This window comes from Sinocyclocheilus rhinocerous, unplaced genomic scaffold (assembly GCF_001515625.1).
Source record: "Sinocyclocheilus rhinocerous isolate Xijiao unplaced genomic scaffold, SAMN03320098_v1.1 scaffold450, whole genome shotgun sequence".
NCBI lineage: Eukaryota > Metazoa > Chordata > Actinopteri > Cypriniformes > Cyprinidae > Sinocyclocheilus > Sinocyclocheilus rhinocerous.
The window spans coordinates 598,811-611,708 of record NW_015653457.1 but is presented as its reverse complement, the minus strand read 5'-3'; the positions used below and the strand labels follow the sequence as shown (position 1 = coordinate 611,708).

The following is a 12,898-nucleotide window of genomic DNA, read 5'->3' as shown; positions in this document are numbered from 1 at the left end:
TCTTGAGCAGCAGATCAGCATATTAGTATGATTTCTGAAGGATCATGTGACACTGAAGACTGGAGTAATGATGCTGAAAATTCAGCTTTGTGTCAGGAATAAATTACAAATAAAATATATTCAAATAGAAAACAGGTATTTTCACATAATTACTGTTTTTCCTGTATTTTTGATCAAATAAAGACAGCCTTAATTAACATAAGAAACGTCTTTCAAAAACGTTTAAAAATCTGACAGATGGGTAAAATTTTGGGGTAAAATTGGATATAAATTTGATCTTATGCAATCCTGAAAATCATCAATTGTGTTCAAAATACTATCATTTCCACATACAACTACTGGTTTAGGGGATTTTAAAACATCTGATTATTTATTTAAACGAGCATAAAGGTCAAAACTGTCATTTCCATATCTAATAAAGTTGCTATGAATTTTTAACACGTGAGTGTGAGGATTCATGACTGTTTAATGCTGCACAAAGCATGAATAAATGCGTTTACACAGAAATAATACATTTTTGTCATATTAGTGACAGATTAATTATGAAATGCTTCGGTATCAAGAACACTTACGTTTGGGAATCACTAAAAACCAAGCCTGGTAACTGTTATTCACTCATTATGTTCTAATACGTAGGCCGATTTTTCTCTTCAGCAACGCAGTCTGTTCATCTTCTGCCAGAGGATTCATAGATGATGAAGAGAGCAAAAGGTGTTTACATCAATATGACATATCACGCGTTTTCATCACAGTCTCTCACCGCCCTCTCATCACGCGCGCGGTAGCCATAGAAACCGGACAGAGGGGCACTTAGCAACAGAAAAAGAGGAGGCGCAGCATCATCTGCTGCAAGCGGTGGAAAAACAGCCGATGCGATCGACCTTAATTTCATCCTGTCCTGCTTCTGACGGTGAAAACCCGGTCGTTTGTAAATATTAAACATCCATAAAATTACATTTAGCGCTTTTATTGTAGATCTCAATAGGCGCGATGAAGTTCGTCGTGGTTTTGGTCTCCGCCGGACTGCTGGCTTTTCTCGGCGCGGTCATCTGCATCATCGCCAGCGTGTATTCGCGATCCTCGGCCGCCGCGCCCCAGGCGCTGTCCGACAACCGCTCACTGTCGCTCCTGGAGCCGCTGCCTGGATCCGTAGCGCACGCCGGGCCGCTCGGAGCTCTCCATGGTTCTGAATCTTATGAAGGCGGTTTGGACATCGGCCTGGAGATGCCGTCGCTCAATGAGCTGACTACCGGGGACGTGACTGGGCCAAGCCCGAAACAGTTCACTCTTAATCGACTCATTTGTACCCCTGTGCCCATCAGTGATTGCAAGTCCAGGGGTTTGAGAGAACAAGCCGATGACCCGTTCGCCGATGAGGAGGACTGGAGCCTCCGCACCACCGCTGAGGAGCTCCGGCAGATCGTCATGCAGCAAAACGACCAGATCCTCATGGACCAGAGGACCATCACGGAGCTCACCGGGAAACTCTCGGAGTGTGAGAACGGGCTGGAGGAAAGGAGTCTGCACGAGCGGAGTATGGGGGTATGGGCGGGCAACCGTCGCCACATGGCCGGGGATGATGTGAGCATCTCGGTTGCGGTACAGCTGCAGACGGCGCGGGCTGTGGAGGAACTGGAGAGAGCGATTCTTCAGCTCAAAGATCGCATAGAGAAGTTGGAGGTTGGTATGAGAAACTATAAACATTAAAAGAAAAAAGTCTAAAAGCTTTTTGGAATTTGGTGCCAGGGGTTAGTGAAGGGAAACCGTTTTGTAAATAAACTAGTAGGCAAGGATGCGTGCAAATGTTCAAAATCAGGGGGATACTGGGGATAATTCAGTGTGCCTGTTCATATTGTAGCACTTTTTATGTGTCTGTGTGTTTTTCTCACCTGGTGAGTGGTTGTTTTCCCCTCCATCTTGTTCATCTCCTGGGTAGAAAGACATACATAAATCATGAGGGAGGAGAGAATAGTACAGGCTCTCAGCTGGAACACTGTCAGCAGCCACACCTGAATTGTAGATGTTGTGATATAGACTTATGGACCAGAATTGTTATTGCTGAAATTAAATAATAATAATAATTGTTTTTGTTAATGGAAATAAAACAAAAATGAAATATAAATACTAAATGAAAAATATACACTTCTACAATTAAAAACTATACTGAAAGTGGAAGTACTAAAATTACTAAAAATAAAAAAAAATGTAGTAAACATTTTTTAGTAAAAGCTATTTTAAAACATCAATAAATACTATAATTGTATATAATTATAACTTAATGTTATATAAGTTCAGGCAAAAATGAAAATTCTGTCATCATTTAAAGGAAATGTCTTGATGTTTTGATATATTTCCTGTTCATTAGGGCAAGATTTCATTATTATTGAAACATATTTTCTGTAAAACTGCTCTCGTGAAAAACACTTTAAAAATAAATGTGAATTTATTTACTCACTCTCATGTCCTTCCAAACCCATATGACTTTTGAAGATATTTTTTTATACATAAGATATTTTGAAGAATGTAGTAGTCACTGTTTTCTGTGCAATTACAGGGAGCTTTCGAGCTTCAAAAAGCATGTAAAAGCACCATAAAATATTTAAAAAGGTAATTTGTATAACTCATGCATCATATTCCAATTCTTCTGACACCAAATAAAAAGTGTTTGAGGAACAGAACGAAATGTAAGTCATTGTTCACTCAAAAAATTTACATTAAATGAGAACAAATTCGAAAAGTATGTCTGATTCAAGAACAAATCATTCTTTTGAGTTCCTGTAATTCAAATGGATTTAATATAGTCAGATACACATGTTGAACAGGATGTATTAGGTTTTGCAATAATGACTTCTTGCATAATTCTCTCACAGTTGGAGATAGGCCCCGCAGCGATGAACCACACTGAGCATATGAGCACACTGGGGAGTGTAGTGGTGGGCGAGCCTGGCAGGCCTGTGGAGGATCTGGAAGGAGAGTTAGAAAAAAAGATTAGGCTGCTGGAGAAGGAGAGGAAGAACCTCCGGAAAGAGACCCAGAGCCACCACCAGCACATCGACCAGGGAATCAACACCCTGCAAGAGCGTATTGCAGAGCTGGAACAGAGTAAGGAGGAAGATTTGGTTAAACTCAGGGGATGAAATGGTCTCTTCATTTTCAACTCACTCTCTCTGTCTTTCCTTCCCAGGTCTTACAGATTACAGTTACCCACAAGGGTATAAACTTTCCTTCCCCGTGAGGACTAACTACATGTACGGGCTTGTCAGGCGGAATATTCCAGAGATGTACGCCTTTACGGCGTGTCTGTGGCTCAAGCCTGCTGAGAATGGAATTGGGACGCCATTTTCCTATGCTGTACCGCAACAACCCAATGAACTTGTCCTGTTGCAGGGCATTCATAATCCAGCAGAACTACTCATCAATGATAAGGTAAGACCCACTACACCAGTAGCCTGTATGGCCACTGCTCTACAGAGCTTAGCTCTAACCCTAGTCAAAGACACCTGAGCAAGCTAATCAAGGTCTTTAGAGTTACTACAAAATTATACAGTAGGTAGTTGAGTTTGATCAGGGTTTGAGCTAAACTCTGCAGGGTAGTGGCCCTCTAGGCTCAGGTTTGAGGAACCCTGCACTACACCTTCCTTTCGTAACAACCTTGCACAATACAGCTGATGGACTCAGTCGTTACCTCCATTTACAGGTGGCACAGCTGCCTCTCTCTTTGCCCCAGGGCATCTGGCAGCACATATGTGTGAGTTGGACCCTGCGGGATGGAGTTTGGAAAGCATATCAAGGCGGAAAGTTGAGAGGACGGGGTGAAGGGTTATCTGCGTGGCACCCAATCAAATCCGGGGGCGTCTTGGTGTTGGGACAGGAACAGGTGAGGAAGACCTTGAAGAGTCTGAATACACCCTCAAAGGTACACCTTCACTCTTAGAAAAAAATTTGCACTCTTTGCCCCAGGGCATCTGGCAGCACATATGTGTGAGTTGGACCCTGCGGGATGGAGTTTGGAAAGCATATCAAGGCGGAAAGTTGAGAGGACGGGGTGAAGGGTTATCTGCGTGGCACCCAATCAAATCCGGGGGCGTCTTGGTGCTGGGACAGGAACAGGTGAGGAAGACCTTGAAGAGTCTGAATACACCCTCAAAGGTACACCTTCACTCTTAGAAAAAAATGTGCAAAAATTGTACCTTTGGTGGTGCAGAAGCTTGTCACTGGGGCAGTACCCTCAACGGAACATCTTTGCACCTTTATTACTCCTAAATTGTTCATAGTAGTAGCTTAAGGATAAATTTTTCTACTCTAATGTAGAAATATGCACCCTTTAGGAGTAGATGAGGTACAAAGTTGTCCTTTTAAGGTTAGTACACCAGTGACAAGCCTCTAAATGTGCAATTTCTGCAAATTTTTTCCTGACAGTGTTTGCATCCTTCAGGAGTTGTTAAGGTACAAAGGTATACCTTTAAGGGTCCTACTCCAGTGACAAGATGTTGGACCTTTAAGGTACCATTTGTGCACAGTATTTCTGATGCAACATTGTGTTTATCCATGTGTAACCCTTCGGCTCTCCTTGGCTCCACTGCAGGACACCCTCGGTGGGCGGTTTGATGCATCCCAGGCTCTTGTTGGGGAGCTTTCATTGTTTAACCTGTGGGACAAAGTGTTGTCACCAACAGAGGTTGCCGCTCTGGCGGCATGTGCAGAATCGCCACGCTTGGGAAACATAGTCCCCTGGACGGACCGAGATGTGGACGTGTTTGGAGGGGCCGTCAAGGACCCCGTGGACCCCTGCCTTCAGAGCTCCCATCCCCGGCAGTGAGCAGGGCCATGGGTTGATACCTTTCTTTTTTAAGGCGAGGGTAAATGAGACAAAAATGGCCTGAAAGGTATGACAACTGTGCCGTGGGTCCCGGTCTGTGTATAGAATATATTTTCCATAGAGCTACACTCTCACTGAGTGTTTGTTTCTGCAGGAAAGGGATTTGTTTGTGCGTGTGGTTGTGTTACTTCGGATAGAGCTGCTCCCGAAGGCTTTTATAGGCCTGTTTGCGTCTCGTGTTGCTTGTGTTATTTCATGTCCTTCTTCTCAAAGCATTACACACAATGGTCCCTTCAAATATAGAGAATGTTTTTCTAATACGATGGATGTGACTCATTCTCGCAGCACTTGTCTTGCTCTTGTTTCATTATTTGAGTAAAGTGGAGCTTTCGCTTCTTTCCCAGAGCAGCTTTTTCCTTTCTTGTTTTTATTACTGGTCCCTTAGGGTCACTTTTCTTGTAATACACTGTTATTTCAGTCCTACAGTACTTAAAGGTGTACAACGTCTTATCTTATCTTATCAACGTCTATCATAACATGTCTGAAATTTTTGTCTTTTGGCATCTGGTCAAATGGGTCCTTACCCTGCAGTGTACTTTCTCTCACAGATTCAGCGAGATCCAAAACTTTTTTTTTTTTAATCCAAAATGTGTTATTTGAAGCTTAATATCTTAAGCGTTGCACTAAATTTTGAAGATCAGATGTGCAGCCCACACACTATGAAAATATGAATGTAAAACAGTGTTTAGCGTCTTGTCGTGTTACCATTGCACTGCATCTAGCCCTGCTTGCCCCCTCACAGAGAAAAGCTTATGGGGAAGTGCCTGTCTGTTTATTTGACTCTTGCTATTGGTTGATGATCGGCTGTGATGTCATTATAGTGCTTCTTCATATTTGCACCACCAAGGATCTACAATGATATTGTGACAAATGTGGATGAAAAAAAATTAAAACTGTGAAGAAAATGAAATATGAGAGTGCATCGTCTTGTTTACTTGTCTATCTATCTATCTATCTATCTATCTATCTGTCTATCTGTCTGTCTGTCTATCTAGATAGATAGATAGATAGATAGATAGATAGATATGACTTTTGAACCACAAAACATCCTGATGGTCTGAAATTTATTATCACTATATTATTTTGATCATGACTGTTATATGAGTATTTATCCACTACTCCTTAAGCCAATCCAAAACAAAATAACACTGTTTATCCACAATAGTATCATTGGCTCAGTGTCAAGAATGACTCAAATTCATGCAAATCCTTGTTACTCTATTGCCATTCTCATCCTCTCATTCACTGTCTTCATGCTGCTGCTGCTGTTGAATTACAGATGTATGTTAATCACCCCCTCCATCACATTGACCCCTGCTGCTTCTCTCCAACCAGCAAACATCCTTTTCTTTGTGTGTGTGTGTTTCCTCTTCTATAGAGTCTCTGTATTCACCATTTCAGTTAATTGAACCTTTTAATACTGAAAAGTTTAATAGTCATAATCCAGCTCTGTATCCTTCATATATCCTTCACACAATCACATAAAAATAATATCATGACATGGATGGTGTACAATGGCTGCCTTTATTCCTCACAGCATTGGTTAGACACATTCATAAAGTGACGCTTTTCTTGGTTGTAACGATCTTTAAGTGTCATTATGCTCAATGCGCAGCCAGACTCTTCTCCTCTAGGTACCATTCTTGCTTATATTCTTGCTCAAATCAGTTGTTAGATTATCCCCTCCCCCTGTTTTTATTTGTAAATATATCTAGAAACTGAAAATCCCCTATAATCCACAAATCAAAACATGGTCTATCTGGGAAACCCATAGAAAGCTTTTAGATGATCAAGTGTTGTGTCTCAAAATCAGCACCATCCAATGCATTACATGCTGTACATCCTAACCTACAAATGGCTAGCTTAATGCTCTCCCTGAATATGATATTGGTATATGAGAAATTATTTAGCTTTATTGCAGTGTTGTAAAGTGTATCCACTGTTGACATTTAAAGGGATAGTTCGCCCAAAAATGAAAATCATTTACTCACTCTCAAGTTGTACCAAACTTGTTCTGCAGAACACAAAAGAAAATATTTTGAAGAATGTTGGTAACCAAACAGTTGCTGGTAGCCATTGACTTCTATAGTATGTAAAAAATGTAAAAACGTCAATGGCTACCAGCATCTGTTTGGTTATACTCAGAGCAGCAGTGTTGCTTCTTGCTGACAGGTCTCAGATCAGTGTGACAGTTATCTGGGGCAAACTCTCCAGCTGTGCACAGATGTATCTAGAGCTTAATACAGGTCAGTAAAAAGCAAGAGAGTAAACAACACAGATGAAGCGGGACCAATGCAGCATCTAGACAGCAGGTTTCACCCTGCTCAGACTGCAGTGGGGTTACATGGGGATAAAACACAGCTGGTGTCTGTGCTCATAAAATACAGAGCTTAAAGAGAAACCAAAAACAAATTCTGTCATCCTTTACTTATTTTGTGGATAAACGGTTTGTGGTTTGTCTCAGTATTCAGCCATCATTAAGACTTTTTAACTTTACACAGTAGCTTCTGGCCAAAATACCAATCTTAACATAATGCTCACATCACAATCAATCAACATATTTGTTTAGAACAATTATTTTTGCTTGTGAACGGTGCTTCTTAAGCCAATCCAAAACAAAATAACACTGTTTATCCACAATAGTATCATTGGCTCAGTGTCAAGAATGACTCAAATTCATGCAAATCCTTGTTACTCTATTGCCATTCTCATCCTCTCATTCACTGTCTTCATGCTGCTGCTGCTGTTGAATTACAGATGTATGTTAATCACCCCCTCCATCACATTGACCCCTGCTGCTTCTCTCCAACCAGCAAACATCCTTTTCTTTGTGTGTGTGTGTTTCCTCTTCTATAGAGTCTCTGTATTCACCATTTCAGTTAATTGAACCTTTTAATACTGAAAAGTTTAATAGTCATAATCCAGCTCTGTATCCTTCATATATCCTTCACACAATCACATAAAAATAATATCATGACATGGATGGTGTACAATGGCTGCCTTTATTCCTCACAGCATTGGTTAGACACATTCATAAAGTGACGCTTTTCTTGGTTGTAACGATCTTTAAGTGTCATTATGCTCAATGCGCAGCCAGACTCTTCTCCTCTAGGTACCATTCTTGCTTATATTCTTGCTCAAATCAGTTGTTAGATTATCCCCTCCCCCTGTTTTTATTTGTAAATATATCTAGAAACTGAAAATCCCCTATAATCCACAAATCAAAACATGGTCTATCTGGGAAACCCATAGAAAGCTTTTAGATGATCAAGTGTTGTGTCTCAAAATCAGCACCATCCAATGCATTACATGCTGTACATCCTAACCTACAAATGGCTAGCTTAATGCTCTCCCTGAATATGATATTGGTATATGAGAAATTATTTAGCTTTATTGCAGTGTTGTAAAGTGTATCCACTGTTGACATTTAAAGGGATAGTTCGCCCAAAAATGAAAATCATTTACTCACTCTCAAGTTGTACCAAACTTGTTCTGCAGAACACAAAAGAAAATATTTTGAAGAATGTTGGTAACCAAACAGTTGCTGGTAGCCATTGACTTCTATAGTATGTAAAAAATGTAAAAACGTCAATGGCTACCAGCATCTGTTTGGTTATACTCAGAGCAGCAGTGTTGCTTCTTGCTGACAGGTCTCAGATCAGTGTGACAGTTATCTGGGGCAAACTCTCCAGCTGTGCACAGATGTATCTAGAGCTTAATACAGGTCAGTAAAAAGCAAGAGAGTAAACAACACAGATGAAGCGGGACCAATGCAGCATCTAGACAGCAGGTTTCACCCTGCTCAGACTGCAGTGGGGTTACATGGGGATAAAACACAGCTGGTGTCTGTGCTCATAAAATACAGAGCTTAAAGAGAAACCAAAAACAAATTCTGTCATCCTTTACTTATTTTGTGGATAAACGGTTTGTGGTTTGTCTCAGTATTCAGCCATCATTAAGACTTTTTAACTTTACACAGTAGCTTCTGGCCAAAATACCAATCTTAACATAATGCTCACATCACAATCAATCAACATATTTGTTTAGAACAATTATTTTTGCTTGTGAACGGTGCTTGATCTGTACATATTTCTCTCCTGATTCAGACGAGATGACTTTTTCCACTGAAGAAAGCAACATTAATAGCCTAGAGATGACTCATATTTTAGCTGAAAGAAACATTTTGAAGTTAAAAACTTCTTGATGAATTTGTTTCTTACAAACGTGCAGCTTTTCAATTCACGAAGCATTAATAGGGTATATGTCGAACATCACCTGACCAAACCCGGAAAACAGGTCTCATTGCTTCCGCTTGTCGGAGAACGTGTTAACAGCCGTATTAAATAATAGCGATATCTATGGACTTTTAAGATAATCAGTTAAACTAGCTAGCTGTTTTTATTGTTGACGTTTTATTCAATTTTTATATCTAAATGTGAAAAGAATTAAAAAAAAAACAAAAAACTTTTAGATATCAGTCCGCATATGTGATGGACATTGGTTATGATCATCATTGGTATCTACTTTGAAGGCATCTTGAGTAAAACTGCTTCATATTTAACTAAGCATATGCAAAACGCTTGAACCGGAAGCGACGAGACCCGGTTAACAGAATACGGAAGTCTGTTGCGCATAACCTCTATTGATGGACTGGAGTGGTGTGGATTACTTTGATGTTTTTATCAGCTGTTTGGACTCTCATTCTGACGGCACCCATTCACTGCAGAGGATGTAATTGTGAGCAAGTGATGCAATGCTACATTTCTCCAAATTTGAACAAACAAACTCATCTACATCTTGATGGCCTCAGTTTTCAGCACATTTTCGTTTAAGTGTGAACTTCTCCTTTAAGGATACTTCTTTAATTTGCCTTTTCCCCTGCCCTGTCCTCATAAATTAAGAAGACCAAAAAAATTCTTGCTATCTATATGACCATAGAAATTCAGTAGACACATATTGGTGCATGACGTGCTCTTGAACGAACGACACGCCCACGGACCAATCAAAACAAGCGACGCGTTACGAGGGGCGGGGTTACGCACACAGCTGTCGCGCGCAGGGGTGGTTGCCATGGTGGACGTGTCTCTCTAGCGATGTCGGTTTAAGCACAGCGAACTTCAATTTTCTTTCATTACGGTACGTAAAAGTCTCTTTATACTTCACAAGCTAGTTTATATGCAACGTTAAACTCCTAGGTAGATAATATAATGTTAATGGAAATAAAAACGAGTGACCTAGCCATACAAATTAGCTTAGCAAGCTAACAGTTAGCAGTTTTCCTGATAAGATACTGTTCGCTTTCCAAAAAAAAAAGAGCTAATAATCGCTTCATAAGCATGCAGGACTGTTACTAATCATTCAAAAAATGCTAAAATATGTTTATATGACATTTAGATAAACAAAAAGTAATATGGTATTAGCATTGTTGTTTGGACATGGAACTATGGTAATGTCATGTTATTGAACCTTATAACTGAAATATCATTGTATTCTTTTAAGTAACATTGCTGTACTATGGTATATCAAAGTACCATGGTATTACTGATACCACAGTTTCAAAAGCTATTAAATCAGTATCCATCTTGGATTTATTAGATCAGATTTCTGATATCTTAAACCTGTCAATTTTTTCCTCATCTAGAGCTAATCATCATGGCAGAGACAGTCGATGGCAAGAAGGACGAGGCTGACTATAAGAGACTACACAGCTTTCATCTCATACGGGTGAAAACTTGCGTGAATGGATTTGAATCTTCACTGATCACAATTATGAAAATTATAAACCGTATTGTAACAACTGTAAACAAAAAAGTGTGGAAAAGCACATTTGCTGAGTGCTTTCCTGAACCCAAAAAGTCGAGCATGGCATTGATAACATCAGAAATCATTGGTTTGCTACATGCATGAACTGATAAAAACGTACGTCTTCAACACAGTCTTTATTTCTTTGGAGATAAAAGTGTCCGTCAAATGCATGAAGAAGGTAGAGAAATAACTGACATAAGAAAATACATCAAAAAATGTTTTATTTTGGGTCTATGCAGCTGCCTTTAACCATTAAATATGTTGGTCAGAATGACCTGCAAACATCTCATTCATGATATAAATTCCGATAATGCACGTTTCACAACTCAAAATGAGTCTAAAAGTTACAAAACCTAAAGAAAAAGAATAAAAAACAAAAAACAGATGCGGGTCAAATTGACCTGAAACATATATATTTCCTCCACAGCACACAGATATGCCTGAGGAGATGCGGGTGGAGACCATGGAGCTCTGCGTTACTGCGTGCGAGAAGTTTGCCACTAATAATGAGGTTAATTCTCATTGCCATCTAGGAGAAACAGAGTTTAGTGTGGCAAACGGTGGCAAAATAATTAAATAATAATTTGCATATCTGGTTGCCATGACAACCTCAGGGGCACTTCCTGCTGCTGCTCTATGTAATCAGAGTGTGAATTTGTAGATTTTCTACAGCAAAACTAAAATGTGTTTAAAAGTGCGATTGACCAAATCGTCCGGCTCGGTTTGCCCCCCCCTCGAACTCGAAGACATCTCTAATTTGACAGTTTACCATCTGATCTCACGCAGTGACTCTAGGCTACGTAGGATGGGATGAAACCATGCAGTGAATTGGGGGAGATAATTTTGCTGGAAATGCAGAAATACGGCGTAATTTTGTTTTATTTGTAACTCTTTGGTAGATACATTTATAATTTCTATTACATTACTACTACTACTGTTACTACTAATAAAACAGATCTCTGGGGGCCCCAAAAGTGCGAGGGCCCTTAGAATCGCCCTAACTTTCCCCCCCTTAGCGGCGCCCCTGGAAACAGTTGAGATATTAATGATATCTTCTGTGGGATTTTTCATTCCTGTGGGTGCTTCTCTCTCTACAGAGCGCCGCTAAAATGATAAAGGAGTCAATGGATAAGAAGTTTGGGAGCTCTTGGCATGTGGTGATTGGCGAGGGCTTTGGTTTCGAAATTACACACGAAGTGAAGAATCTGCTTTACATGTTCTTCGGTGGAGGTGTGGCGGTGTGCGTGTGGAAGTGTTCCTAACCCAAATACTAGGCTAAATGACTGTCTGACAAACACTTTTTCATGTGCTTTCTGACTTTATAATGAATGTGCCACATGTGTATGTTTATTTATATGCAGTACTAAACGGTGCAGCATTTCGTATGGTTTATTTTGAATGTAGCATTTTATGTTTTCATCTCCGTTTTAACTGTTCTCTCAAATCTGGCAGGTCATCTGTGAGTTTTATTGTCCATCTCTGCCACTCTTTCTTCATCTGTCTCTTTTCTGTCCATCCTCAGTTATGATACTTTCCATCCCTTTCATTTTTTCTGAAGGACAAAGTATTTTTATAAGACAAAATGCTATTTTTCAATTAATATGTGAATACATATGATCTTTTTTTAAAACTTCTGATATTTTATAGGAGTTGTACATTTTGCACAGCTGTAATGGGCATTTGTTTTATTAATAACTATTGTTATTGTCTTGTGTAATAAAACCTCATTAGAAATGAAGTTCTTTTGTATCTGTTATATGTAATTTTAAATGACAGAAAAATTTATTAAAAAAATATATGCTCCCTCAAAAACAGAAACTTCAGAATAGTTTGTGTAAAAATGTACATTTGCTGAAATTTTACTCACTCTCAGGCCATCCAAATTCGCTTTTTCATCGGAACAGATTTGGAGAAATTTAGATCACTTGCTCACCAGTGAATGGGTGCCGTCAGAGTGAATGGGTGCCGTCAGAATGAGAGTCCAAACAGCTGATAAAAACATCACAATAATCCACAAGTAATCCACACCACTCCAGTCTTTAATTTACATCTTGTGAAGTAACTTCAAACTGTTGCTTCCAGTTAAAATACGAGTCCTCTCTCCATAATATTGCTTTCTTCAGTGAAAAAGCCATCGAAGGGACTCGAGTCATGCTCAGTACTTGTGGATGGTGTGATGCTATTATCAGCTGTTTGGACTCTCATTCTGATGAC

The 12,898-nt window shown here is 39.7% G+C and overlaps 2 protein-coding genes across 2 annotated transcripts; both read left to right on the top strand.

Moving 5' to 3' along the window:
- Positions 1-714: 714 nt before the first annotated feature.
- On the top strand, positions 715-5,774 carry nptxrb (neuronal pentraxin receptor b). The gene is made up of 5 exons (XM_016521916.1): positions 715-1,680; positions 2,871-3,102; positions 3,185-3,426; positions 3,698-3,877; positions 4,586-5,774. Exons 1-5 carry the CDS (start codon positions 991-993, stop codon positions 4,817-4,819), a joined length of 1,578 nt encoding a protein of 525 aa, XP_016377402.1. The 5' UTR covers positions 715-990; the 3' UTR covers positions 4,820-5,774.
- A 4,111-nt stretch (positions 5,775-9,885) lies between these two features.
- On the top strand, positions 9,886-12,498 carry LOC107715714 (dynein light chain 4, axonemal-like). Its single transcript, XM_016521894.1, has 4 exons — positions 9,886-10,015; positions 10,521-10,603; positions 11,112-11,195; positions 11,782-12,498. Exons 2-4 carry the CDS (start codon positions 10,532-10,534, stop codon positions 11,944-11,946), a joined length of 321 nt encoding a protein of 106 aa, XP_016377380.1. The 5' UTR covers positions 9,886-10,015; positions 10,521-10,531; the 3' UTR covers positions 11,947-12,498.
- Positions 12,499-12,898: the final 400 nt, after the last annotated feature.